This window comes from Solenopsis invicta, chromosome 16, assembly GCF_016802725.1.
Source record: "Solenopsis invicta isolate M01_SB chromosome 16, UNIL_Sinv_3.0, whole genome shotgun sequence".
In the NCBI taxonomy this organism is placed as follows: Eukaryota; Metazoa; Arthropoda; class Insecta; order Hymenoptera; family Formicidae; genus Solenopsis; species Solenopsis invicta.
The window spans coordinates 19,468,779-19,496,049 of record NC_052679.1 but is presented as its reverse complement, the minus strand read 5'-3'; the positions used below and the strand labels follow the sequence as shown (position 1 = coordinate 19,496,049).

At 24.3% G+C, this 27,271-nt stretch overlaps 4 protein-coding genes across 7 annotated transcripts; all 4 read left to right on the top strand.

Annotated features, from left to right (window-relative positions):
• The first annotated feature begins 1,672 nt into the window (after positions 1-1,672).
• On the top strand, positions 1,673-7,724 carry LOC105195914 (cytochrome P450 4C1). Of its 4 annotated transcripts, none has more exons than XM_026131514.2 (11): positions 1,673-1,842; positions 2,230-2,407; positions 2,524-2,636; positions 3,746-3,836; positions 4,271-4,465; positions 4,988-5,054; positions 5,294-5,420; positions 5,488-5,572; positions 5,658-5,770; positions 5,892-6,129; positions 6,514-7,724. In XM_026131514.2, the coding sequence occupies exons 2-11, from the start codon at positions 2,239-2,241 to the stop codon at positions 6,852-6,854; spliced, it is 1,539 nt and encodes a 512-aa protein (XP_025987299.2). In that variant the 5' UTR covers positions 1,673-1,842; positions 2,230-2,238; the 3' UTR covers positions 6,855-7,724. The 4 variants fall into 4 exon arrangements, with proteins under 4 accessions (XP_025987299.2, XP_025987298.2, XP_025987300.2 ...); XM_026131513.2 differs by having other exon boundaries at positions 2,221-2,407; XM_026131515.2 differs by lacking the exon at positions 1,673-1,842 and adding an exon at positions 1,871-2,173.
• A 2,161-nt stretch (positions 7,725-9,885) lies between these two features.
• LOC105194501 lies at positions 9,886-11,647 on the top strand. Its single transcript, XM_039458825.1, has 5 exons — positions 9,886-9,973; positions 10,088-10,196; positions 10,458-10,573; positions 10,990-11,104; positions 11,363-11,647. The coding sequence occupies exons 3-5, from the start codon at positions 10,544-10,546 to the stop codon at positions 11,506-11,508; spliced, it is 291 nt and encodes a 96-aa protein (XP_039314759.1). The 5' UTR covers positions 9,886-9,973; positions 10,088-10,196; positions 10,458-10,543; the 3' UTR covers positions 11,509-11,647.
• Positions 11,648-15,038: 3,391 nt separating this feature from the next.
• Positions 15,039-16,881, top strand: LOC105194495 (pheromone-binding protein Gp-9). Its single transcript, XM_011159436.3, has 5 exons — positions 15,039-15,147; positions 15,265-15,361; positions 15,635-15,750; positions 16,173-16,284; positions 16,541-16,881. Exons 1-5 carry the CDS (start codon positions 15,106-15,108, stop codon positions 16,654-16,656), a joined length of 483 nt encoding a protein of 160 aa, XP_011157738.1. The 5' UTR covers positions 15,039-15,105; the 3' UTR covers positions 16,657-16,881.
• A 1,769-nt stretch (positions 16,882-18,650) lies between these two features.
• Positions 18,651-27,194, top strand: LOC105194481 (pheromone-binding protein Gp-9). The gene is made up of 10 exons (XM_011159409.3): positions 18,651-18,743; positions 19,006-19,099; positions 19,352-19,467; positions 19,785-19,896; positions 20,078-20,172; positions 25,277-25,372; positions 25,630-25,723; positions 26,199-26,314; positions 26,626-26,737; positions 26,937-27,194. The coding sequence occupies exons 1-10, from the start codon at positions 18,702-18,704 to the stop codon at positions 27,032-27,034; spliced, it is 975 nt and encodes a 324-aa protein (XP_011157711.2). The 5' UTR covers positions 18,651-18,701; the 3' UTR covers positions 27,035-27,194.
• The last annotated feature ends 77 nt before the right edge of the window (positions 27,195-27,271 follow it).

Here is a 27,271-nt window from a genome sequence, read left to right as displayed (position 1 = left end):
ACGAAACATTCCTTTGTATTAATTGCATTATACATATAATTTAAAAAAATTCTATATTACTAAAATACAAATTTTTTTTTTTAATTGCTTCTGTTTGAACATTAAACATTAAGAACTTTAATGTTTATTGCCCATCAATATTTTCTATAATAATTGAATAAAATTGATTGTTCGTCTTTTTTTTTGTCTTTGTGTTTATAATTCCTTTTGCAAATATCTAAAATTAAAAGAAACAATAAAATAAATTTCCTGCGTTTCAATCAAATAGCTGATTATCGAATAGAATAAATCAGCATTAACACTTCACAGGAGTTCTTTAAAGATCTAGAAAAGAGGTAGGAAACCCAACAATAAGCTATAAAATGTTAGAACTTTACGTCTTTGAAGCTTAATTAGTTAATTTACATAGTTACATAAAACTTTTTGGATACATTTTTATTAATTCTAACGTTTAATTATTTTATTTTTTCGCGTTTATCTGCTTTTTAGCTTGCTAACAAATAATATCAAATAAATGCATATATTTTGTTAGCGTTTTAATAAATAAAAATTAAAAAAAAATGTTTTTGTAAAAATATCTTTTTATTGTTTACATTATAAATTTGTAACATAGATACATACAAAATTATAGATTTTTGTAATATTATTTTCAACATTATCGAAGTATGTTATATTCTTAATCCTACGTTATTCGCATAAGGTATATAATACATGTAACATTGTTGAAGTACGTTCCACGAATTCCACGTTATTTGCATAAGGTATACAATAAACTTTAGTCTTGAAATCTATTAGTCTCACTAAGTAGAACTTTTTTATCGAATGCTGCACAAATTGTTTTATCAGAAAGAAGCTTTAAAATGGACATGCCGGTATTTTAGATGGAATACGCGCTGGCGCCTCTATCCACACAAAACTACAAGTTGAACTTACAGCCACGGATATTTCCAGTAGGTAATACATCTATGATCAAAGGTGCATTAAAATATTTATTATTCCTGAATAATTACATAAGGCATCCTGTGATGACATTTTCTGAACGCATTAAACACCGGAAAGACTTATTTTTTAGAAAATTAATATTTGCACAGCTAATCAAGGTCTTCAATAAGGATCAAATTGCTTTGTCCGAATACTTTTCTTTTCTTTAAATTTGAAATTTATTTTTACTTTTGAAATGTGATTTGCAATTATGTAAGTATAAAAAACAGTATCTCATTTACGTATAAATATCTTATGCAAATGAAATAAAGGCTTTTTTCACACTGACGTATAAATTGCAAGTCATTGAAAAATTAGAGGCATATCTTTAAATGTAAGTCTCCATTCTATCTCGTCAGTTGTAAAAGTACTGTTCACAGTGCAACATTTTTCAAACGTAAAAGCTACTAGAAAAATCAAATAATAATATTATAAATGTTTGGTTCAGTATATGGTATGTAACTATTACGTGAATACTTATCAATGCAAAATTTGCTTAAAATAAAGAAGAGATGTGAAAGATCAAAATACCGCGCATATGTTGAAGTTTTATTTCACAATTGAATTTTAAATCAAAGAAAGAAGATAATACGGTTTATAACCTTTCTTAAAATTTTTATATTATCTTTTAATATAATCTTTAATATAATCTCTTTTTTACAAAAATTATAATCTATTACCTATTAAACAGCATTTAATATTGAAACAAAGTAAAATTTACATTTATGCAAATCATAAAACGTAAATTACTATAAATATCATATTATAAACATCAAAGCTGTAATATTAAATCGAATGGCAAAAGTGCTGATGAGATATTCGAGTATTGTAGAACTACGGAGTCTTCTAAAGTAACAAACTGTAAGTATCGAAAGATCATACTTGCTAAGCATTATGTAAAATAGTAAATTCAATAAAAGAATGATACAATTTGAGTAAAACGTAGCAAATAAATATTACATAAACTACATTTGCTAAATTTTATTTGTAAAGCTATCAATAAACTATTTCTTAAGATAACCGATAAAAGCATTTCATTTTTTGTCAACAACTACTCAATTGCATTGATAAGTTTTATTTACACGGAATATATTCTCTGATATCGACTTTATCGCAATTGAACGTATTTTTGACAAACACTTCAAATCAGTATTGAAAAGACAGTAACGGTGAATACAGTGCAGTTATTTTGGTATAATATTAATGTACTTGTTATTTGGTAACTTAAATTATTTGAAGTTTTCGCAGGTTGCGAGAATGGATTTAATCTCTTTAGCATTATGCACTCTTTGCATTATTGTGATTTCCCGAGTTCTGTCGCTAGTGTATTATCAATATGTTACACGACAAAGACTTAAAAACATTCCCCAAGTCGACAGATTTCCTTTTGGTTCAGCATTTGCGTTAATGAATCGACCGGATCATGGTAAAAAACTTAAAATTTAAAATTTTCTTAATCTACAAGTGTTATTTGTGTATTCGCACACTGCTTAAAATAAAAAGTGTACTATTTAAATTTATATAATAATTTTTAATTAACAGAACGCACAAAATTCTATTTAAAGTATATAGAAAAGACGTATAAGCAAGGAATATTTATAATGTGGATGTTTGGCAATCCTGGTATAGTCGTGTATAAACCAGAATATTTAGAGGTAAATACTATCTATTTGTTAACAAAAAAACGTCATTTTTTATTTTTTATTTTTTTTTGTTATAAGTAATTAGAGGAAAGTAGCCAATAAAAACATAGAACTTCTAAAAAAACACTTTCTTATTTCTTGAAAAGTAAATATTACTCTTTATTGACACTGACAGAAACTTGATTTACTTAGATAATTAAAGAATTAAAAACCTATAATTCATGTATCCATAACTTAATTGTTATATGAAAGCAGTTATTAAACAAAGTCTTTAAATGCAAAAATAATATTTTAACAATTATTTTTTGCAAATGACATAAGTTTATAAATAACAGTGAATATATCATTAATATTAGATCATTTTAAGTGCTTGTAACGTGTTGAAACTTATATTCTTTTCTCTTGATTTTTCATAATGTATTTATAAAATCTAGAAAAACGTTTTACATCGATGTAAAAGGTTTTTAAAAATACTCATATACATTAACTTAAAAGTATTTTAGAAAATAAATGACTTATGTGAAAAGAAAAGACAAGGAAAATATATCATTACTAATTATTTTGATTTTAGTTTATTTTATCAGACTCTCAATTTACTTTTCTTACAAAAAACTTAATTGTTGCATAATTCAAAATAATGCAAAAATACAGTATCATTTTATTATTAAACAAGAGGTTTTTTTATCGATACTGATATTATGTATGTATAATATATAATACATAATAATCAAATTTTGTTATTGTATAACTATTCAGTAAATTGTATGTTTCATTAGTAAAGAAAGGATAGACAATACTGAAAGTTTTGCTGTGTGAATTTGATTGAAAAAATTGAAACTTTTTCTGAAATACAATAATTTATCTTTAGCAAATCCGATTTAATTTCACGGAAAACTATTACTACTAAATAGAAATTGTAATAAAATATGTTTACAGGTAAAATTCAGTAAAACATTTTGATAAATGGTATTAGTAATCATAATAAATCCTTTTAATGTTAGTAACTGACAAATTATGTTGTATCACAAAATCACCAAATCATCATAAAATGCATAATATCATTGAAAAATATGTTACACCTTTTTTTTAAATATCATTAGATTATATCTCTTTATTTATAGCTTATTTTACCCAGCACCGTAAATATCACAAAAGGGTTTCCTTATTTTCTACTGAAATCCTGGTTAGGCAACGGACTTTTATTATCTACAGGTGAACATGTAATAAAATCATATTAGTTATCTATTATATATTTATATACATTTCTTATAAATATAGAATTTTACTAAAAATACATTGCAGCTTATTTACTTAGATTTAATAAGTATAGTCACTTATGAAATATTAGACAAGCTATAAAAAAACGCTAACTTAAGACAGTTTTATTTTCTGTCAAATACATATATGTACTATATATGTATTTGAACTCTAATGTAACAATATATTGTCAAAAATGGTTAAATTTTCACTGTTTTAAAGTAAGATTTCAATCCAAAGAATTTAGAGAGAAGTACATACATCTCCTTATGCTTTCAGGGCTTTTATTCTTTTTTTGATTGTTTTATCTAATTTTGTAGCTCTTTTTAGTCTTTTCACATTTGTGATATTTTACAACATTAATATATCATACTTTAACGCTGTTTTAGGTAAACAATGGTTCCATGATAGAAGACTCATTGGACCAACATTTCATTTTAGTATATTAGATGAATTTGCTGTGCTTCTGTCTGAGAAAGCAGAAATCTTAATAAAGTGTCTCGAAAGAAAAATAGAAACAGATCCCGGAAAGGCCATTGATATTTTTCCTTTTATTCTCAATGCTACTCTTGATATTATCTGCGGTAATATATTATTTTTTTAATTTACAATACAATAACATATAATTATAATATTTTTGGTAAAAAATATATTTATTAATATAATACGTTATGTATATACTGCAACTAATGTTATTAGTTATTTTATGGAAAGTAAAAGATATAAACATAAACATTAAGTTTATTAGTATCAATTTTGCTAAATTTGCAAATTATTTCGCTATAATAACAAAGATTTTTATTATGTTATCAAATTAGTAGCCAAATGATATCAGAAATATTGTAATTAATTATAGTGATTCGTGCAAATTTGCATTCTTATGAGCAATTTTTTATTTAGTCCGATTATCTTATTTTAGTAATAAAACAGATCTTGTTGTAATATTATTGTATTATTGTATACATATTTAGTTTATATATGTAGTACTAATAAATATTAATTACTAATAAATATATATGTAGTACTAATAAATATTAAGTTTATATATATATAATATTATAAACTAGGTGTTAAAGGTTTTAAAAATATCAATTATTACTTTGCAGAAACGGCAATGGGTGTGGACATTCGTTGTCAAGAAATCGTATCCAAATATTCATCAACAATACATGAGTTGGTTCAAAATTGTTATATTACTATTGTTAATAAAATAACAAATATTTAATTACTTAATAATGTTAAAAATTAATTTTGAACTTTAATTTTATATATATATATATATATATATATATAGAAAGAGAGAGAGAGAGAGAGTAAAATGTCAAAAATATATGTATATATGTATATATATATATATGTAATATACAATTTATTAAGTTATAAACGCTAATATTTTAACATTATACTTTCAGAATAGCCGAATTATTGGCAAAACGACTCTATCGTCCGTGGTTTTGGATTAACTGGTTATACTATTTAACGTCCACAGGAAAGCAATATAAATTAGCGCTTGATACATTGCATGGATTTACGAAAGAGGTAGAAATTTTCATTTTTTACACATAATTAAAAATTTTACATTTTCAATAAACATGATAAATTCTAGGTGATAAGAAAGAAAATGGTTGAACGGCAATTACAAAATGGCAATAAAACGAAACCTGAAGATGAGGACAATGAATCTGACATAGGTATTATTGTAAATTATAAATATACAACGTACGTTTTACGTATATCTCTTTCCTTTTTCTTATTTGAAAAAATTTTGTATATTAGGTAAACGGAAGAGAAAAGCGTTTCTAGATTTATTATTAGATCAGAATGAGAAAGACGATGCTCCTCTGACCGATGATGAGCTGAAAGCGCAAGTGGACACGTTTATGTTTGAGGTGAAATATTCAGAATTACTATTAAAATTCTCCAACTTCTTTAATACAAAATTTTCTTTTATTAGAATATCATTCGATAATGTATATAACAAGTACCTGTAAAATAATATGAAAATAATAGGGACACGACACAACTACGTCTGCAATAAGCTGGACACTCTTTCTTTTGGGCAATAATTTCGAGCATCAAGAAAAAGTTCACGAAGAACTCGAAAAGGTTTTTGGAAATTCAGAGATACCAGCCAGTGTAAAGGAACTGTCGCAATTAAAGTATCTCGATAGAGTTATAAAAGAGACGCTCCGAATATTTCCGAGTGTACCTACAATCACGAGGGTTCTAACAGAAGACGTGAAATTGGGTAAGTTATTTTACTTGCCAATTAAGAAGAAAATCTTAAAGAATTTGTATTGTAAATGTGTAAATTTATTAAATGTAATAATGTTTTTGACTTTTTTTAAGTTAGTACTTATAAAAATTAGTAAATAATTTTCTCATTATTTATTAAAAATGAAACAAAAGTAATTTCTCTAAAAACAGATAATTTTTTAGATTTATAACTAAACGTAAATTACACTAAGTTGTGTTAAATTAACATTATAATTTTACATAAATGTCTAATTTTTAACTCAGAAAAACGTTTATACCGACAAAGATAATCAATATATTTTATTATATATTTTGTGTATTATTAATCAAAATATCCATATGCAGTCCATAATTAATTAATTTTTTTTAATTTTAGATAATAATATCCTTTCGAAAGATGAGAACGTTTTAATACCAATAATATTTGTACATCGAAATCCGGAGGTTTGGCCGGATCCATTAAAATTCGATCCGGATCGCTTCCTTCCAGAGAACTCGAAACATAGAAATCCATATGCTTACGTTCCGTTCAGCGCTGGACCGCGGAATTGTATAGGTCAGAAATTTGCTCTACTCGAAGAGAAAATTGTATTGACTGCTATTCTCAGAAAGTGGAGAATAAAAAGTGTGAAAACAATAGACACGATCGAGTATGGTGGCGCTCTCACTTTGCGACCCATGGAAGAAATGCTCATACATTTCACCCCCAAGAAATAAACTGTTCCCCAGCAAATAAATGCTTTTGTTAACAAAATAGTTTTGACTAAATGTAGCTATCCGGACAAAAGATTTGTACTCTTTTATACAATATAACGACAAACATTAAAACTTAAAGTCAAAATATATTATAATTAAATGTATAAAGATAATACCAATATGGAATCGACACTGGTTATTAATTAATACGCCATTTACAGAATTGTAATTATCCTATAATTGTTAATAACTTGTACTAAGGATGATCCAAACTATAGAACCAAAACGTCTATATTATTAATTTTATTAAATAATAAAGTTATATATGTATTACACATGAACAATCAGTGTCGGCTCTAATATATTAACAATATCTTTATACACTTTATTTAATTTCCTGATAACAATACTGCTAAGTTATTTATTTTCCAAATGTTTTGTATATTAAATTCTTTTTTAAGTTAAAAATAATATTAAAAAATCCAAAACAATTGATTTATTGTCAATTGTTGAAAAATTTCAATAATTATTTGAGATATTTAAGGTCTACTTTATATAATAAAATATTCTATAATATTAATTATTCAACCAATCTTAATGAAATCAACAAATAATATATTATAGCTATTTCAATTTTTGCGTTTATTACAACAAACGCAAAAAATGTTTGTATTTTACCTCTTGTGTCTTTTTAAGTGTTTTTTTCTATTTTAGCAAAAAATTTTACAGATAAATGTCAAAACTTTTAATCTTATAGAATGTACCATAAAAGCTGAAGAGAAACTTTCTTCAACTTGTAATAAACATGAATGTTATATCAAATATAATCGATAGATACATAAAAGTTTGCAATGTACAGCATTTTCAATAAAGAGATATACTTATTCAGTCTTTTTGTTTTGATATATTAAAATAATAATCTAAAAATAAATTTTGGTGTAATAAACTAATTTTATTAAAAAAGAAAAAAAATCTAAATTATCAATTTTTTTATTCTTATAATATTATTTATAATACCATTTAAAGTTCTACATAAATGGAATAAGTAACAAAAACATAATTTGAGATATATATCCTTTTTGTTTTAATTTTTACTTTTGTTTGAGAATTATTATATTTACAGTATAATAAAGACATAACTATACATAAACAGTGAGATTTCTCTTACAATTCTATATTTTTATCTTTCTATCTAAAAATATAAATTATAGATTTGTTAATGTATAAGAATATGTGAATATTATTAGAGTATAACCATATGCACAGACATTATAAGAAAAAATGTAAAAGAAAACAGACATAAGACAAATACATTGTACGTATATGTTGTATTATCTCAACAATTCTTATCTGAACAGTAATTCAAAGTATTAATAACTTATCATATTCTAATATTCACATGATGCCCTCATGCGATCTCTGATCTCATAACTCTAATCTATTCGCGTATTTGTTAGTAATGGAAATTTACGTAAAAACCTAAATTATACATTATTTAGCTTTGGAAAATTCCGAAAAATTCTGCTTAAGAAGACAATTACATTACATATATATATATAAATATATAATATATATATATATATATATATAAAATACGTTTAATAAATAAAGATATTCATGTTCTATTTTTATATATTTTTGATCTTATTGTGTTATTCTACTTGTTGTAAGTATTATTGTGAACGATTAAACATGCGTTAATTACATATTTTCAAACAAAATTTCCAAAAATATTAAACTTACATTAATTAAATACTTATTATACAGCAAGATTTTCTTACAAATATAGATTCTTAAAAGTTATGTGTTTTTTTGTTAATAAATTATAATTAAACCATAAATATTATATAAACGCAATTTTATACACATTTGAATACAAATTGGTACTACGATATTAAATTTTTGTATAAGAGAAATTATTGTATTTCTTTGTGTATAATAAATAATATATACTATAATTTTTTTGGCAAATTTGACTTTTTTACAAAATTATTTTTAAGAAGATAAATTTTTTTTAAATTATTTTTTTATGCAAGGATAGTTTGTTAAATATAACCTGATACATGATTAAAGCAAAAATAATATATGTGTATTGTTTACGAATAAAAAAAATATTTAAAATGTAATAATTAAAATAAAGCTTTATAAATACTGCTGCTTATCTTTATTGAATATATACATATAAACTTGAGGTATTTAACAGAATCTCTTGATAAAAATTTTACTTATGACGCTAGTTTTAGCGGATACCAGATTAGAGATTATTAAATTATTAGTTACTTTTACAATTAGATTTGTATACATTTGTATCTAACTGATATATTTGTTTAATATTTAAAAAATTTTTAGATATATATGAATGCAATGTTCTTGAAGTACGTCTTTTACAATGATTTTTATAATTCTACTAATTCGTTTCCAACACACATATAAAAAAAATCTTTATCTCTCGTTATCTCTGACCTACAATGCTAAAGAGAGGTTAATCGAGTTTTATTCAATTCTTTATTGTTTATTTTAATTTAGTATTGTACTATAATATTTTTAATTTGTATTTAAATTTGTGGTACTTGGCTATTAGATTCATTGTATCTATTTGTAAACAGTTTTTTCAAATTAAAGTTGCACACGATGTTTGATGCAGTTTATGTTCTTGTCGTACATTTTTTTATCTTTGTAATGTTCTTTTAAATTATTAACATCCTACAATTATTAATATCCTATAAGTTAATAATATAACAAAGTTTCTATTCGTGTAAATCATGATTCAATTTCTAAAACAACAATAGGTATTACGTTATTATTTAAAATTTGACAAAAATTTTATTTATTATTTATTTATTATTTATTTTATTCTAATACTTATTTTTTTATCCTTGCTAATTCGCTTTACAGTAAAATTAAGATATTATGATCACAGCAAATTATCTTTATTAACGTTATCTAATCAATGTTTGTATGATCTATCAACTTTTTTTAACCTTTTCTTTTAATCTACGTTTTTTATGTTTTCAAATAAGTATATATATACGATATGTGATCGTGGTAATTTCACAGATTCCACTTTCTGCAATAAAGATATAAATTGCACAAACATCATGAAACATCTAGTGCTGTGCGCATGTGTTTTGTTATTCACTGTAAGTAATCTTTCAATAAACTATTTTAATTAGCTGCAAAAAAATATAATTAAAATAATACATATTTAAATTACAATACATAAAATAAATAAGAATTTTTATTTTTTTGTTAAGTTTTAGTTGTCTAACTCATCAGAACTAAAACAAAAGATTCAAGAAGAAGTAAAGATCAAGCAACGGATTGATTTTGAAGCTTGCTTGAGTGAAAATGGTATAAATGAAAGTAAGTTATAATTGTACATTCACATCATTACATATTTCTAGTGTTGTTTCTTATCCAAGGGTACTTAGTTAATTTATAATAAAATTAGTATAGAAATAATTCTATTTTACCCGATTTAATTAATTGACACCTGACTTTATTGGATTGATGTAAATATTTTATTTTCTAATAACTTCATAATTTAATTTGTGTTTTATTGAGTTAGCCTTTTTGCAAATAAAAAACACGTTTGTTACTGTCATTGATTAATTTTATTTTTAGGTGACTTGTACGGTCCGACAGAAATAGTGTCTAATGTACATACCGAAACAGCAAATGAAGAAAAAACGAGAAAGAATGGCTGCTTTATGGCGTGTTTTTTAAAAAAACAAAATTTAGTAAGTGTTTATATATATGCTATACATATTTTATATACCTGTGATAAATGCAAGGTTGATGTGTCGTAACAAATAGGGGAACAAAAGTGGTGGTGGAACACCATTATCTTTTTTTGATTATAAATCAATAGATATTAATGTGACACAATTTCAATAACTGCTAGTTTGTTAACCGTTAAGTTCTATTAATCACTCTATAAGTTAGAAATTTATAGAATATATAAAATGAACATAATTTATAATTTATTGAAAAAAAAGACATGTTTGTAAGATAGCAGGAGTTGCGGCATACTAACAACTAATGTTATAGAAGACACTTTTATTGTTTCTATAGCTCTCAAAATTAATTAAAATATAAAAATAAATTATTATTGTAATATTTTCTATCGTTTATGCTTTTTTTTAAATTATATTAGATGGAAGGAACCAACATTAAAGAAGATGAAGTTATTGCACGATTAAATGAAGTAGTAGTTACTGATGATGTTGAAAAAAAATTGCGCACAATTGTGCGTAAATGCATAAAAGAAAGTAAGTTACGTCTTATTATATTATCATTATTATAAATATATAAAAATTACTATAGTTATTAAAGAATAAGGTTACGAAAGTTTATTTGAAATCTTTTTTGTACATGTACTTACTTATGACGCTAATTTTGGGACAATATATATTAGCTATTATCCATAAAAAAATAAGATTACATATTTATAACTGCATATTCATATAATTATAAACTATATATTATGACATCCTTTTATCATATTTTTAAAATTTTTATTTATACAGAGAAGGACATTACGCAAGAATGTGATAAATGTTTCTCTATATACGTATGTATTATAAAAGCTGTAAGTGAAGAAAGAAAATGTATGCAGGAAGAAAACGTAAGAACTGAAGAAGAAGAAACAGGAGAACCAAATAAAAAGAAGTAGAAGAAGATATAAAAGCTGACGGAATAAACACAGTTAAATATACGGATTGAATATTATTTGTATAAATATTAATAAATTTATATACTACACTTTCAATATAACTTACATTAAATAGAAATACATGTACATGTATTTTTCTACGTCCTATTTTTAATTTCCTGATTTATAAAAGAGCAGCAAATATAAAAACTGTATTTTGATTTATTACACTTTTCTATAAGTAAACAATTAAACATGCGTTAATTAAATTTTGAACACAAGTTTGTTAAAAGTCATAAAATTTTTCAATTATTCTATAAGTTGTTATATTATGTATTTATAGAAGAGGTTTATCTAGTATATAGAACGAATGTAATTTTCAATTTAGTGAACACGGAAAAAAAGAATGCGATTATGAGATAGGAAAAAAATCGTAAAAAACTAATATCATAAAAAGCACTTTTGTATTTATAGAAAATTATAAATTAATAATCTTTCCTTGATCTTGCACACTAATAAGTACCACAAAATGATCAAGTTTATAAACATTTTACAATATATATTTTTACTTAGAAAAAATGTTCTTCAAATAATTCTATGAGTTTACTAGTGCAGCGAATAAATAATTAAAAAAAAAAAAATTTTTTTTAAATTATTTGTTCGCTGCACTAGTAAATATTACGCAACGTCTAAAATGTGATAGTAAAATCGCAGATGTAGTCATAATACAAATGGCCCATGACCTTTTCGTATACGTAATATAATTTTATATGTCGGATTCATAAACACATTACGTCACACATTAAATTCAATTACATTATTTAAAATTCACATTTAATCTTCAAGGTAAACTAAAGTTAAAATATTAATATCCAACATGCTTATGAAAATTACGTAAAGAACATATACTTTTTTTTGGTTACGAAGGGGAAACACTTTATGCGTATTCCTGGCCTTGGGGAAGAGTTATGTGGGAGTAGAAATCTTTGCTGTCTACAAAACTGAATTTCAGCTTTTATAAAAACACAATAAACATTACTAACTAGTAAACATCTTTCAATCCATTAAAATGGAATTTAACAAAGTAATTCTAACAGCCCTAGAGTTCAACAAAAACTGTACTAGATCTCATTACCCCACATCTATACATATTATATATTTCACGAATGTGTCCTTTCTCTATATACAATATTATGTTTATTTTTTATTATAACTATATTATGACATCTACAAATAATACATCTTTCTTTTTTAACATAATTTAAAATTCTTTCAATTAAAATGTAAAAAAAATTCTCATCTTACTTTTTACGTAATTTATCTGTAAAATCTTAATCTCTAAAAATATCAGAATGCATTAAACGTTAACGTACAAGTTATTAATACTCAAAATTTATATGTTAAACTTATTTTTTAATAGAAATATTTACAAAAAAATTCTGTACTACGTTTATAGAGATAATTACATTATACAAAAGATTACATTTAATAAATGAAGATATTCTTGTTCTATTTTTATATATTTTTAATCTTGTTGTTATTCTACTTGTTATAAGTATTATTCTGAACAATTAAACATGCGTTAATTAAATACTGAACAAAATTTCTAAAAATATCAAACTTACATTAATTAAATACTTATTATACAGCAAGATTTTCTTGCAAATATACATTCATAAAAGTTATGTGTTTTTTATTAAATAATTACAATTAAATCATAAATATTATATAAACGCGGTTTTATACACACTTGATTATAAATTGGTACTACATATCAAATTTTTGTGTGAGAGAAATTATTGTATAAAATTTCTTTTTATATAATAAATAATATATACTATAACTCTTCTTGACCAATTTGACTTTGTTACAACGTTATTTTTAAGAAAGTAGATTTTTTTAAAGATCATCTTTTTATACAGGGAGAATTGATTAAATATAACCTGATAAATTAAAGCTTAAATAATATATGCGTGCAGTTTACGAATAAAAAGATATTTAAAATATAATAATTAAAATAAAGCTTTATAAATTCTGCTTCTTATCTTTAATAAACATATATATAATCTCGAGGCTTAACAGAATCTCTTGTTAGAAATTATATTACTATTTAAATAAATATATATCGTCTCTAATGAGAAATTATTAAATTATATAAGTTCAAGCATAATTGCAGCGTGGGGATATAATATAAAAATTTTATTTGTTTACATAATTGCAAAGAGCATAATGTCATGGTGCTGCAAAAAAAGTTGTCGGAAGTTTCATATTAAATAAAATTTGATTAAAATATTTTAGCAAATAACTAAATCTGGAATCATAAAAGACCTGGAATCATTTTTATACTATAATATTATTATAAATTTTTCATTTTAACTAGTCTAACCAAAATCAGTCTCAAGACATCGAGATTTATTATATGCCAAATATGACTTTTTTTATATCTAATCCTAACGTTTACACGATACATAAAATAATGTTGTATTTTAAATTGTTTTTACAATGATTCAATTACATTTATATATTTTTTCTTTTAATTAAACAAAATAAAGTAAATATTTTGAAGGAAAAAATAAACAATGCGAGAAAAACAGAAACAGGAAAGAGAAAAACTTGAACAAGAATAAAAAGAGAGATAGAGGGAGAGAGAAAGACGAAAGAGGGGGGACAGAGAAAGGAGAGCAATAGAATGAGAGACTGGGTGTAGTGTTGCTAACGGAGCCATTTTTTCATGACGTTCGATATCCGCAAAATCAGCAATTTATACGCTATTACGAGAAGTTTCAGAGGACACCAGATTAGAAGGTCATTAAATTAATAGTTATTTTTACAATTAGATTTCTATACATTTATATAAATGTATAGACTTTCTATATAGATATATATCTAATACATTTGTTTAATTTAAAAAAAATTTTTAGAAGTATACGAATACAATGTTCTTGAAGTACACCTTTTATAATGATTTATATAATTCAACTTATTCGTTTTCAACGCGCATGTACAAGAAAAAGCGTCACCTCTGACAACATTGAAGAGAGATTAATTGAGTTTTATTCTACGTTTTACTGTTTATCTTTTATTTTAATTAGTATTGTACTGTAATATTTTTAATTTGTATTTAAATTTGTAGTACTTGGCTATTAGACTGATCGTATCCATATTTGTAAGCAGTTTTTTTTCAAGTTTAGGTTGCACACCTAACATGATTGCTGTAGTTTATAATCTTGTCATATATTTTTTTATCTTTGTAAGTTTCTTTTTATAAATTATTAATATCTAATAATTTAATTGTATAAAGTTTCTATTCATTTAAATCATAATTTAATTTCTATAAAGCAACAATACATGTTACGTTAATGTTTATAATTTGACAACAGTTTTATTATTATTATAATACTTTTTATCCTTGCTAATTTGCGCTACACAGTAAAATTAAAATACTATGATCATAGCAAATTATCTCTATTAATGATATATTTTCAATGTTTTTATGATCAGTCATCGTTCTTTAATCTATTACTTTAACTTATATTTTTTATGTTTTGAAGTGAGTATATAAATACGATATGATCGTGGTAACTCCACTCTCTGCAATAAAGATTTACATTGCACAAAATGAAACATCTAGTGCTGTGCGCATGTGTTTTGATATTTGCTGTAAGTATGCTTTCAATAAACTATCTTAATAAACTGCAGAAAAATTATAATGAAAATAATGTATATTTATATTACAATACATAAAATAAATAAGAATATTTTTTTGCTAAATTTCAGTTGTCTAACGCAACAGAAATACAACAAGAGATCCAAAATGAGATCAAACTACGGCTTGATTTAGAAGCTTGCTTGATTGAAAATGGTTTAAATAACAGTAAGTTATAATTATATACACATTATATATGCACATTATTGCAGATTTCCAGTGCTGTTTCCTATCCGAGTTTACTTAGTTAATTTCTAAAAAAAATTAGTATAGCAATAATTCTATTGTACCCGATTTAATTTGGCACCTGACTTCAATGGGCCAATTTAAATTAACATTGCGTTTTTTAATAATTTTATAATTTTATTTATGTTTTATTAAGTTAACAATTTTACAAAAAAAAACACGTTTGTTTCCCTCATTGATTAATTTTATTTTTAGGTGGCTTGTACAGTATGAACGAAGTATCCATTAACGTACATACCAAACCAGGAAATGAAGAAAGAACGAGAAAGAATGGCTGCTTTATGGCGTGTGTTTTGAAAAAACAAAATTTAGTAAGTGTTTATAAATATACTACACATATATATACATATGATGAATGCAAGGTTGATGTGTCGTAACAAATAGGGGAACAAAGGTAGTGGTGGAATACAATTATCGTTTTCTGACAATAAATCAATAAATATTAATGCAGCACAGTTCTAACAAATGCCAGTTTGTTAACCGTTGAGTTTCATTAATTACCTTATAGGATGGAAGTTTTTGAAATATATAAAACAAACATAATTTATAATTTACTGAAGAGGAAAAAAAGAATATGTTTGTAAGAGAGTAGAGGTATCGTGGCATACTAACAATACTAATGTTATAAAAGGCATTTTTATCGTTTCTATAACTCTCAAATGAGTTAAATTATTAAAATAAATTACTATTCTACTATTTTCTATTGTTTATACTTTTTTTTAAATTATATTAGATGGAAGGAACAAACATTAAAGAAGACGAAGTTATTGCACGATTATATGAATTAACTAGGCAAGATTTAAAAGTGATATTGGGCAAAATTGTGCGAAAATGCCTAGAAGAAAGTAAGTTAAGTCTTATTGTATCACCATTATTATAAATGTATAAAAATTACTATAGATCTTAAAAAATGTGGTATTACAAAAGTTTATTTAGAATGTTCTTTTGTATGTATACTTACATATGATGCAAATTTTGGGACAATATATAAACTATTAAATTATCCGGAGAAAATATGACTATATATTTATGATTACATATTAATATAACTATATATTATGACATCTTTTTATCACATTTTAAAAATTTTTATTTATATAGAGAGGGATATTACGCAAGAATGTGCTAAATGTTTCTCTATATTCGAATGCATAATACAAACTATGGATAAATTCCCAAGAGAACATGAACATGAAGAAATCGTAACAACTGAATGAGAAGAAACAGAAGAACCAAATGAAAAGAAATAGAAGTAAAATCTGACGGAATAAACACAGTTAAATATAGGGATTATATTAAATATTATTTGTGTAATTATTAGTATAAATTTATATACTACACTTTCAATATAACTTACATTAAATAAAAATATACGTACATGTATTCTTCTATGTTCTATTTTTAATTTCTTGAAATTAATAAAAAAGCAGCATATATAAAAACTATGTTTCGATTTATTACACTCATCTGTAAGTAAACAATTAGCATGCGTTAATTAAGTATTGAATACAAGTTTGTTAATCATAGAATTCTTCAATTATTTTATAGGTAGTTATGTAAGCAACTAATATCATGAAAGGAACTTTTGTAATGATAGAAAATCATAAACTAATCACCTTTCGTTGATCTTGCACAATAATAAGTGCCAGAAAATGATCAAGTCTAGAAACATTTCACTAAATATACTTTTACTTACAAAAAAATGTTCTTTTATTAGATAATTTTTTAACTTAGAAAATAGTTTTTTTAAATTATTTATTTGCTGCACTAATAAATATTACGCAACGTCTAGAATGCGATAGTAAAATCGCGAAAGTAGTCACAATGAAAATGGCCCATAATCTTCTCCTGTACATAATATAATTTTATATGCTGGATTCATACACACATTACGTCACACATTAAATTCAATTAAATTATTTAAAAGTCATATTTAAGCTTCAAGCTAGACTAACGTTAAAAAATCAATAACCAACAAAAATTACGTACGCTTCTGAAAATTACGTAAAGAACATGCACCTGTAAAAATCTCTGCTACCTACAAAACTGAAATTCAGCTTTTATAAAAACACAATGAACTTTTATAAAAACACAATTAATGATCAGTAAACATTCTACCATGTTTAAATAGACTTTAACAAAGTAATTTTAACATTTAGCTTTAGAGTTCAACGAAAACTATACAAGATCTCATCACCCCGAGATCTCATCTATATTTATATATATTATATGTATATTTCACGAACGTCTTCTCTTCTCTATATACAATATTATCTTTATTTCTTACTATATTACTATATTATGACATCTACAAATAATATATCTTTCTTTTGGTAACATAATTTAAAATTCTTTCAATTAAAATGTAAAAAAAATTTATTTTACTTTTTACGTAATTTATCTGTAAAATCTTGATTTTATAAATATCAGACTGCATTAAACGTTAAAGTACAAGTTATTTATTAATACTAAAAATCCAAATGTTAAACGTATTTCTTAAAAGAAATATTCACACAAACATTTAAGCAATAATTTTGAAAAAAAATAAGACTAAATAAATATTATACATTGATTTATTACATAATTTTATTATACATTATACATTCATTAATTATATAATTTACACAATTACAAATAACTTTTATATAATAGTACACATGTTGTTCTCAATTAATGTATATAAGTTAGTGTACGTAATTATATAATTGGAAAACAAAATTCAAACAGCTTTCCTAATTTTCATAGTAATATAATTAGCTAGATTTTATACTTTTACGTGGAAACTTCAATGTATCTTTAATATAATAATTATTCTAGTAGAATATTTCTGTTTTCTGTAAAATAATCTCAAAACTATTCTTCAAACTTCAGCAATACGTCAATCAATAAAAAATTAAAAATACTTTAAAGTATACGTAGCAGCCGCAAAGATAAAAGCCTGATTAGCTGATGTAATATAAATTTACAAAATAAACAGAAAAATGTACTTATGTAAAAAAATTGTAAATATAGGAAAATTTTCCACGAATAAGTCACATCTTAGCAACTTATATTTGCCATAATCAAAGTTTGTATTAGTAACTTGTTATATTTTCTTTTGTATGTGTGTCTGTCATGTTTGCGTGAACTATGCTCTCACAAGCTGTAACCTCTACACATTTCATATATTACAGACAATATAAATATGGTGTCATTTGAATTTAGCGTTTAGTTCTTGTACTAAGTAGTATATTTGAAGTACAATAGAATAACTGCATTAATAATGAAAACGCTCGTATTTCATATTTTCATTTTTGCTCTCATAGTAAGTATCTTTTTGTTTTATAATAATTAAATATTAGTATAAAATTTTTCTGTTTAATTTAGTAATGTATAATAAAATAATGTGTTTTGAAATTTAATTCTAAAAAAATTATAAGTATTACAATGTCGTTATTGTATGTATACATATATTATAATAATGTCTATACGTTTGTTTATATTATAAAACGATAATATTTTACGTTTATTTATACTTGTGTAAAAAAAACTTAATTAAAATAAGTAAAATAAAATTTCAAATCTAGGCTTTTGCCTCTGCATCTTGTAATAGCGCAAAGAAGATAGGATCCCACTATGACCATTACCAAACTTGCTTAACCGAACTTGGTGTAACAGAGGGTAAGTTATATTAGAGAATTTTACACAATTTACATGTTTTTTTAATTCACAAAGTACAGAAACAGATATTTTATATTTGATTTTAAGCCGAAACCTTTATAATAAAAGTGTATTATATATTATTTCCATATTACAACTTTCTATACTGTATTAAATATAAAATATTTCAATTAGTTATAAAAGATTTTTAAGTCATGTTTTGTAATTATTTAAGTAGATACAAATTTAATGTTTTCTAAATTTATTTTTTAGATGAGCTCTTCTCGGTTGGTGAAGTAACAAATGGCCAGCACAAAACCAAGCATGAAGATACCAAACAACACAAGAATGGTTGCATCATGCAATGTGTGTTTGAAAAATTGGGACTAGTAGGTAGCTGTTATTTTCTCTATCTCTAAAAGAAAGAATATTTAAAATACAAACTATTACATAAGAAAATAAAACATTGCAAACAAAAATATAATTTTTTTCATAATATCTTCCCATCTAGACCTATTTAACTTATTGTTAGAATTGATTTAAATCATTAATTTTATTGAAAAATTAATATTTTCATATACATATATTATCACATTATACAACATAATTTAATTCAAAAAATAATACAAAATATTTTATCTTTATTTTAAAACGTAACCTAATGTATTCAAATTATTGACGTTTTTGTCTTTCTTGTAAATATTAGATGATTGGAGCGGATTTTGATGAAGAGAAAATGCGTGAGTATTATATTAAGGAAAAAGGTCTTCAACCAGGAGATCAAAGAATAGATTTTCTGAGTAGCTGCATGGAACAAAGTAAGTTATAAAATCATACGTATAAGGGTAATTCCTTTAATTATATAAGATGTTAACTTTGTTTAATAAAATGTTTTATAGTATTACTTATTATATATATTGTAGCTATTTAAACATTATAATAAATGTAAAAAAATATGTTATCTCTTGTAACTTAATTATATTTTTTTTTCTATTTTAGCAAAAAACATGGAAGATAAATGTGACAAAAGCTTGGGCTTTATAGGATGTGTCTTAATGAACGAAGTTAGTCTCCCCGCTTCTAACGAAGAAGCATGAGGAATGTAATTAAAACCAGCCGGCATACAACCAATATATAAAAATTTACAACATATAGCATTTTAAATAAAAAAATAAAATTATGCAGCGTTTTTTTGTATTGACATGTTAAAATAATACTATGAATAAATTTGATTTAATAAAGCAATTTTATTAAAAAGAAAAAAGGATCAAAATTATCAGTTTCTTCATTCTTACACTACTACTTATAATACCATTTTAAAATCTTGATAAATAAAACAAGTAAGTTAACAAAAATGTAATTTGAAATATATATCCTTTAATTTATATTGCAAAAATATTATATTTGCAATATAATAAAGTCACGTAAATATTAACATATATACGTAGAAATTTCTATATAACTATCATTTAATGTTTAATGTAATAGGGGAGAACCTTGTACCTTGGGACGCCTTGTACCTTAGGACAAGCTCGTCATTTGAAAAATTACACATTAAAAAGTGATAAGTAGTAACATTTAGTAGCTCTTTCATTACAACATTCAGAATGCATGACATAAAGTCGGCCATTTTGACTTATTTCATCGCTGTGACACATCGTGTGATTTTTACATGTGTTTGTTTTTTTACAATTCTTCTGAATCTTTGTTTTAATCAAAATATTTTGAAGTGAGTAATTTAATTAAGATACAGTTAGTTGATAACTACATTTGTAACCAATTATTTTAATAAAAATTACTGGATTTTTGTATTTAAAAATTATAACCATACTTTATTTTATACAAGAGAAATTTGTACCTTGGGTCAGTGAATTTTTTGTACCTTGAGACTGTTCCAAGGTACAAGGCACTGCTTTTTTCAACTATTTATTTCAATATTATTTTGTTTATTTTTGTTTATTATGTTTTTAGATGCCGCAAAGTAAAAATAAAGTCACCTAATCAAAATCAATTCAGGAAAATGTTAAAAATGTCATTGAAATGATCATTATAGACGTTGTTCTATTCGGAAAGCAGCCGAAGAGTTCCATGTCTCAAAATCTTTAATAGACCGTTACGTGAAGTTGAACAAAAAAAAAAAAAGAATTTGGTAAAAAAATAATAGTGTCCCAAAGTACAAATCACGATTTTACTTTAATCGGGATAAATATCTTTAAGTAATTAATTGACATTTTCTCATAAATAAAATATAATAGAGTCGCGTGTTGCATAATGAGTGATGTTATTAATTATTAATAGAAATAATCAATAGTCATAGCTACAGATCAATTTGAACTTAAATTATGAAGGTTTAAAGAAAAATGTCCCAAGGTACAAGGATCTTCCCTAATTATCCTAGTTAAGTATTTCTATTAAATATAAACTTATGAGACTATTCTTCAAACTTTAGCTATATGTCAATAACAAAATAAAGTAAATTTTTTTAAGAGAAAAATACACAATGTGAAAAAAACAAAAACGAGAAATAGAAAAACTCGAGCAAGAATAAAGAGAAAGAGATAGAGGGAAAAAAATGATGGAAAAGGGGGGACAAAAGGAGAAGAGAATGAGAGACTAATTGTAAGTGTGAGCAGTGTTGCTAGCAGAGTCATTTTTCCATAACGTTTCGATATCCGCGAAATCAGCAATTTATACGCTGTGACGCAAGAAGTTTTAGCGGACACCAGATAAGAAATTATTAAATTATTAGTTATATTTATAATTAGATTTGTATACATTTGTATATATCTAATACATTTGTTCAATTTTTAAAAAATTTTTAGATATACATGAATACAATCTTCTTGAAATACCTCTTTTATTGTGATTTTTATAATTCTACTAATTCTTTTCCAACGCACATGTACAACAAAAGCATTACTTCTGATTACACTAAAGAGAAATTAATTGAGTTTTATTCAACGTTTTATTGTTTACTTTAATTTAGTATTTTACTGCAATATTTTCAATTTGTATTTAAATTTATAGTACTTGGCTATTAGACTGATTGTACCTATTTGTAAACAGTTTTTTCAAGTATAGGTTGCACACAATATTTGCTGTAATTTATGTTCTTGTCGAACATGGTAATGAATTGATTTTGACAACTGATCCAACGGCTATCGTAACATCTTGTTATTGAACTAATATTTTCTTGAAAACGTTAATTATACTCATGTAATGTACAAATATGTTTGCTACAGTCATAATTTCTTAATATAAATATTACTGCGTATTTATATAACAACTTCAATGTCAAAAGGTACCCTTGTGGTACTTTGTCATGTCGCCATGCCTGAGCGCGCTAAATGTCAGCTCTATGATTCGTAAACTTTAATCGCGAATAATTTAAAAACCATTATACCCTCGACATTTTTGTATTAGGATTTTTTTCTTAGAATTTTTTAAAGAATCCGCTCATAAAAGGAGAGGCGAGCTTTCTGGAACATTCTTCTGTATACGGGAGAAGTTCATATACACACATCGAATGTATAGATCAAACGTAATTTACAATTTACTGAAGAGAGAAAAAAGAATGCATTTGTGAGATAGAAGAGAAACCGTAGTACTAATATCACAAAAAACACTTTTGTATTTATAAAAAATCATAAATTATTGACCTTTTGTTAATCTTGCACACTAATAAGTGCCACAAAATGATCAAGTTTAAGGTACACTCGGGTAAGATAGCCATAGTTTTTCAAAATGCAAAAAATTCATTTTTATTTTTGTTAATTTTTAATAATGTTTGACATATCACTTCACTGAATCTTAAAGTTAATAATACTATTGAATTTAAAGAGAAAACACTTATTAGAAATCAAATATTAAAAAAAAATTTTATAACAAATGCATTAGCCATTTTACCAAAATTTTAAAAAAAAGATGGCCATAGTATTATGGGACAGTTGGCTATACACGTTTCATGTTAAAAATAAATGTAATATTTTCTAAAGTGATAAATAAAACTTATAATTTTATATATTTAGTATAAACACACACACACACACACACACACACACACACACACACACACACACACACACACACACACACACACACACACACACATATATATATATTTTTTTTATATATATAATTATATATAACTTAGTTATATTTATAATATTGCAATAATAACATAACAATTATAATTTTTTTAAAATAAGGAAAAAAAAACAGATTTCTATAATTTAAAGAAAAACAATGTATGAAAAAACAAGGTGGGCTATCTTAGCCGAAATGTAAGAAAAAGAAGACAGTGCATTTAAATAAATAGTGAGAATAAAAGCACAAATTATATGTCATGTTACAATTTAAGTTCCTTTATTATATACGTAACGTTAATTATGATAGCTTAACAGTAATTTATTTGACGTTATAGCAGCTTTTAGAGAACACATGCAAAACTTTGCAGAAGGAGGGGGAGGGGGTTAGTCAAAAGTAAAAGTATTATATAATATTCAGAATAAAATTGTTTCGAATAGTGTACGCATATAAAATACTGTAAATATTGATTATCTTTCAAAATGACTATAAAAATAGATTATTTAGCAATTACTGAAGAAATTTCAGACTATGGCCATCTTTTCCTTATAGCCATAATACCTCAATTTAACCTGTAAACATTTCACAGGATATATTTTTACCTACAAAAAATCATCTTTTTTTAAATAATTCTTTGACTTAAAAAATAGTTGTTTTAAATTATTTACTCGCTGCTTACTCGCTGCACTAGTAAATATTCCGCAATGTCTAGAATGCGATAGTAAAATCGCAAATGTATTCATAATGCAAATGGCCCATGACCTTCTCCTGTACATAATATAACTTTATATGTTGGATTCATAAACACATTACGTCACACATTAAATTCAATTACATGATTACATTATTTAAAAATCATATTTAAGCTTTAAACTAAACTAAAGTTAAAAAATTAATACCCAACATGCTTCTAAAAATTACGTAAAAAACATGCACCTGTAAAAATCTCTGCTACCTACAAAACTAAAATTCAGTTTATATAAAAACACAATAAACATTAATAACCAGTAAACATCTTATCATGTTTAAATAACTTTAACAAAGTAGTTTATCATTTAGTCTTAGAGTTCAACGAAAACTGTACAAGATCATCCCACATCTATATATATCTCATCATCCCACATCTATATATAGGCATTATATATTTCACAAATGTCTTCTCTCCCGTATTTACAACATTATTCTTACTTCTTATTATAACTATATTATGACATCTACAAATAATAAATCTTTCTTTTGTAACATAACTTAAAACTCTTTCAATTAAAATGTAAAAAAAATCTTGTTTTATTTTTTACGTAATTTATCTGTAAAATCTTGATCTCAAAAAATATCAGAATGCATTAAACGTTAAAATATGAGTTATTTATTAATACTCAAAATCCAAATGTTAAACGTATTTCTTAAGAAAAATATTCACACAAACATTCAAACAATAATTATTTAGAAAAAAAAAATAAAATTAAATAAATGTTATACATTAATCCATTATATAAATACATTATATATTATACATTCATCAATTATATAATTCACATAGTTACAAATAACTTCTATACAATGATACACATATTGTTCTCAATTAATGTATATAAGTTAATGTACATAATTATATAATAGGGAAACAAAATTCAAAGAGCTGTCCTAAATTTTATTGTAATATAATTAGCTAGATTTTTTACTTTTAGGTGGAAACTTCAATGTATCTTTAAAATAATTATTCTATCTGAGTATTTCTGTTTTCTATAAACTTATCTTAAAACTATTCTTCAAACTTCAGCGATACGTTAATCAACAAAAAACTAAAAATACTTTAAAGTATACGTAGCAGCGGCAAAGATAAACGCCTGATTAGCTGACGTAATATAAATTTATAAAATAATCAGAAAAATGTAGTTATGTAAGAAAATTGTAAATATAAGAAAATTTTCCACGAATAAGTCACATCTTAGCAACTTATATTTGCCATAATCAAAGTTTGTATTAGTAACTTGTTATATTTTCTTTTGTATGTGTGTCTTTCATGTTTACGTGATCTATGCTCTCATAACTGTAATCTCTACGCATTTTATATATTACAGATAGTATAAATATGGTGTGATTTGAATTTAGCGTTTAGTTCTTATATTAGTACATTCAAAGTACAGTAGAATAACTGCCTTAATAATGAAGACGTTCGTATTGCATATTTTTATTTTTGCTCTCGTGGTGAGTTCTATTTTATAATAATTAAATATTAGTATAAAATTTTTCTGTTTAATTTAGTAATGTATAATACAATAATGTGTTTTGCAACTTAATTATAAATAAATTATAAGTATTACAATGCCCTTATTGCATGTAGACATATATTATAATGTCTACACGTTTGTTTATATTATAAGAAGATAATATTTTACGTTTATTTATACTTGTGCATGAAATAAAACTTAATTAAAATAAGCAAAATAAAATTCCAAATCTAGGCTTTCGCTTCTGCATCTCGTGATAGCGCGAGGAAGATAGGATCCCAATATGACAATTACGCGACTTGCTTAGCCGAACATAGTCTAACAGAGGGTAAGTTATATTAGAGAATTTTACACAATTTACATGTCTTCTTAATTCATAAAGTACAGAAACAGATATTTTATGTTTGATTTTGAACCAATACCTTTATAATAAAAGTGTATTATATATTATTTCCATATTATATACAGCTTTCTATACTGTATTAAATATAAAATATTTTAATTACTTATACAAGATTTTTATTAAAAATACATCCCATAACGTATATAAATTTTAAAATCTAAGGAAAATTGTTTTATTTTAATTATATCTAAAAAATTGTTTACATTTAAAAAATTTATAAATTTTATATAATTTATATTGAGATTTTAACTATGGCCGCCTCAATAAGATTATTTCACGTCTGTGTTCACACTGCACTCTCATGTTTGAGTTAAAATCCCAATAGTTTTTAACGTATAAGTCGTGTTTTGTAATTATTTAAGTAGATACAAATTTAATATTTTCTAAATTTATTTTTTAGATGACATCTTCTCGATTGGTGAAGTATCAAGTGGCCAGCACAAAACCAATCATGAAGATACCGAACTACACAAAAATGGTTGCGTCATGCAATGTTTGTTAGAAAAAGATGGACTGGTAAGTAGCTATTATTTTCTATAAAAAAGAGAATATTTAAAATACAAACTATTACATAAGAAAATAAAACATTGCAAACAAAAATATAATTTTTTTCATAACGTCTTCCCATGTAGACCTATTTAACTTATTGTTAGAATTGATTTCAATCATTAATTTTATTAAAAAATTAATATTTTTATATACATATATTATCACATTATACAACATAATTTAATTCAAAAAATAGTACAAAATATCTTATCTTTATTTTAAAACGTAATCTAATGTATTCAAATTATTGACGTTTTTGTCTTTCTTGTAAATATTAGATGTCTGGAGCTGATTATGATGAAGAGAAAATGCGTGAGGACTATATCAAGGAAACAGGTGCTCAACCAGGAGATCAAAGGATAGAAGCTCTGAATGCCTGCATGCAAGAAAGTAAGTTATAAAATTAGAAAGTAAGTTATAAAATTATACGTATAAGAGTAATTCCGTTAATTATATAAGAAATGTTAACTTTGTTTAATAAAATGTTTTATAGTATTACTTATATACATTATGGCTATTTAAACATTATAATAAATTTTAAAAAATATGTTATTTTTTGTAACTTAATTATTTTTTTTTTCTATTTTAGCAAAAGACATGGAGGATAAATGTGACAAAAGCTTGCTCCTTGTAGCATGTGTCTTAGCAGCTGAAGCTGTGCTCGCCGATTCTAACGAAGGAGCATAAGAAATGCAATTAAAAACAGCTGGCATACAACCATTATATGAAAATTTGCAACATATAGCATTTTAAATAAAGAAATAAAATTATACAGCTTTCTTTTGTATTGACATGTTAAAATAATACTATGAATAAATTTGATTCAATAAAGCAATTTTGTTAAAAAGGAAAAAGGATCAGAATTATCAATTTCTTCATTCTACTACTACTATTTATAATATCATCTCTAAAATCTTGATAAAT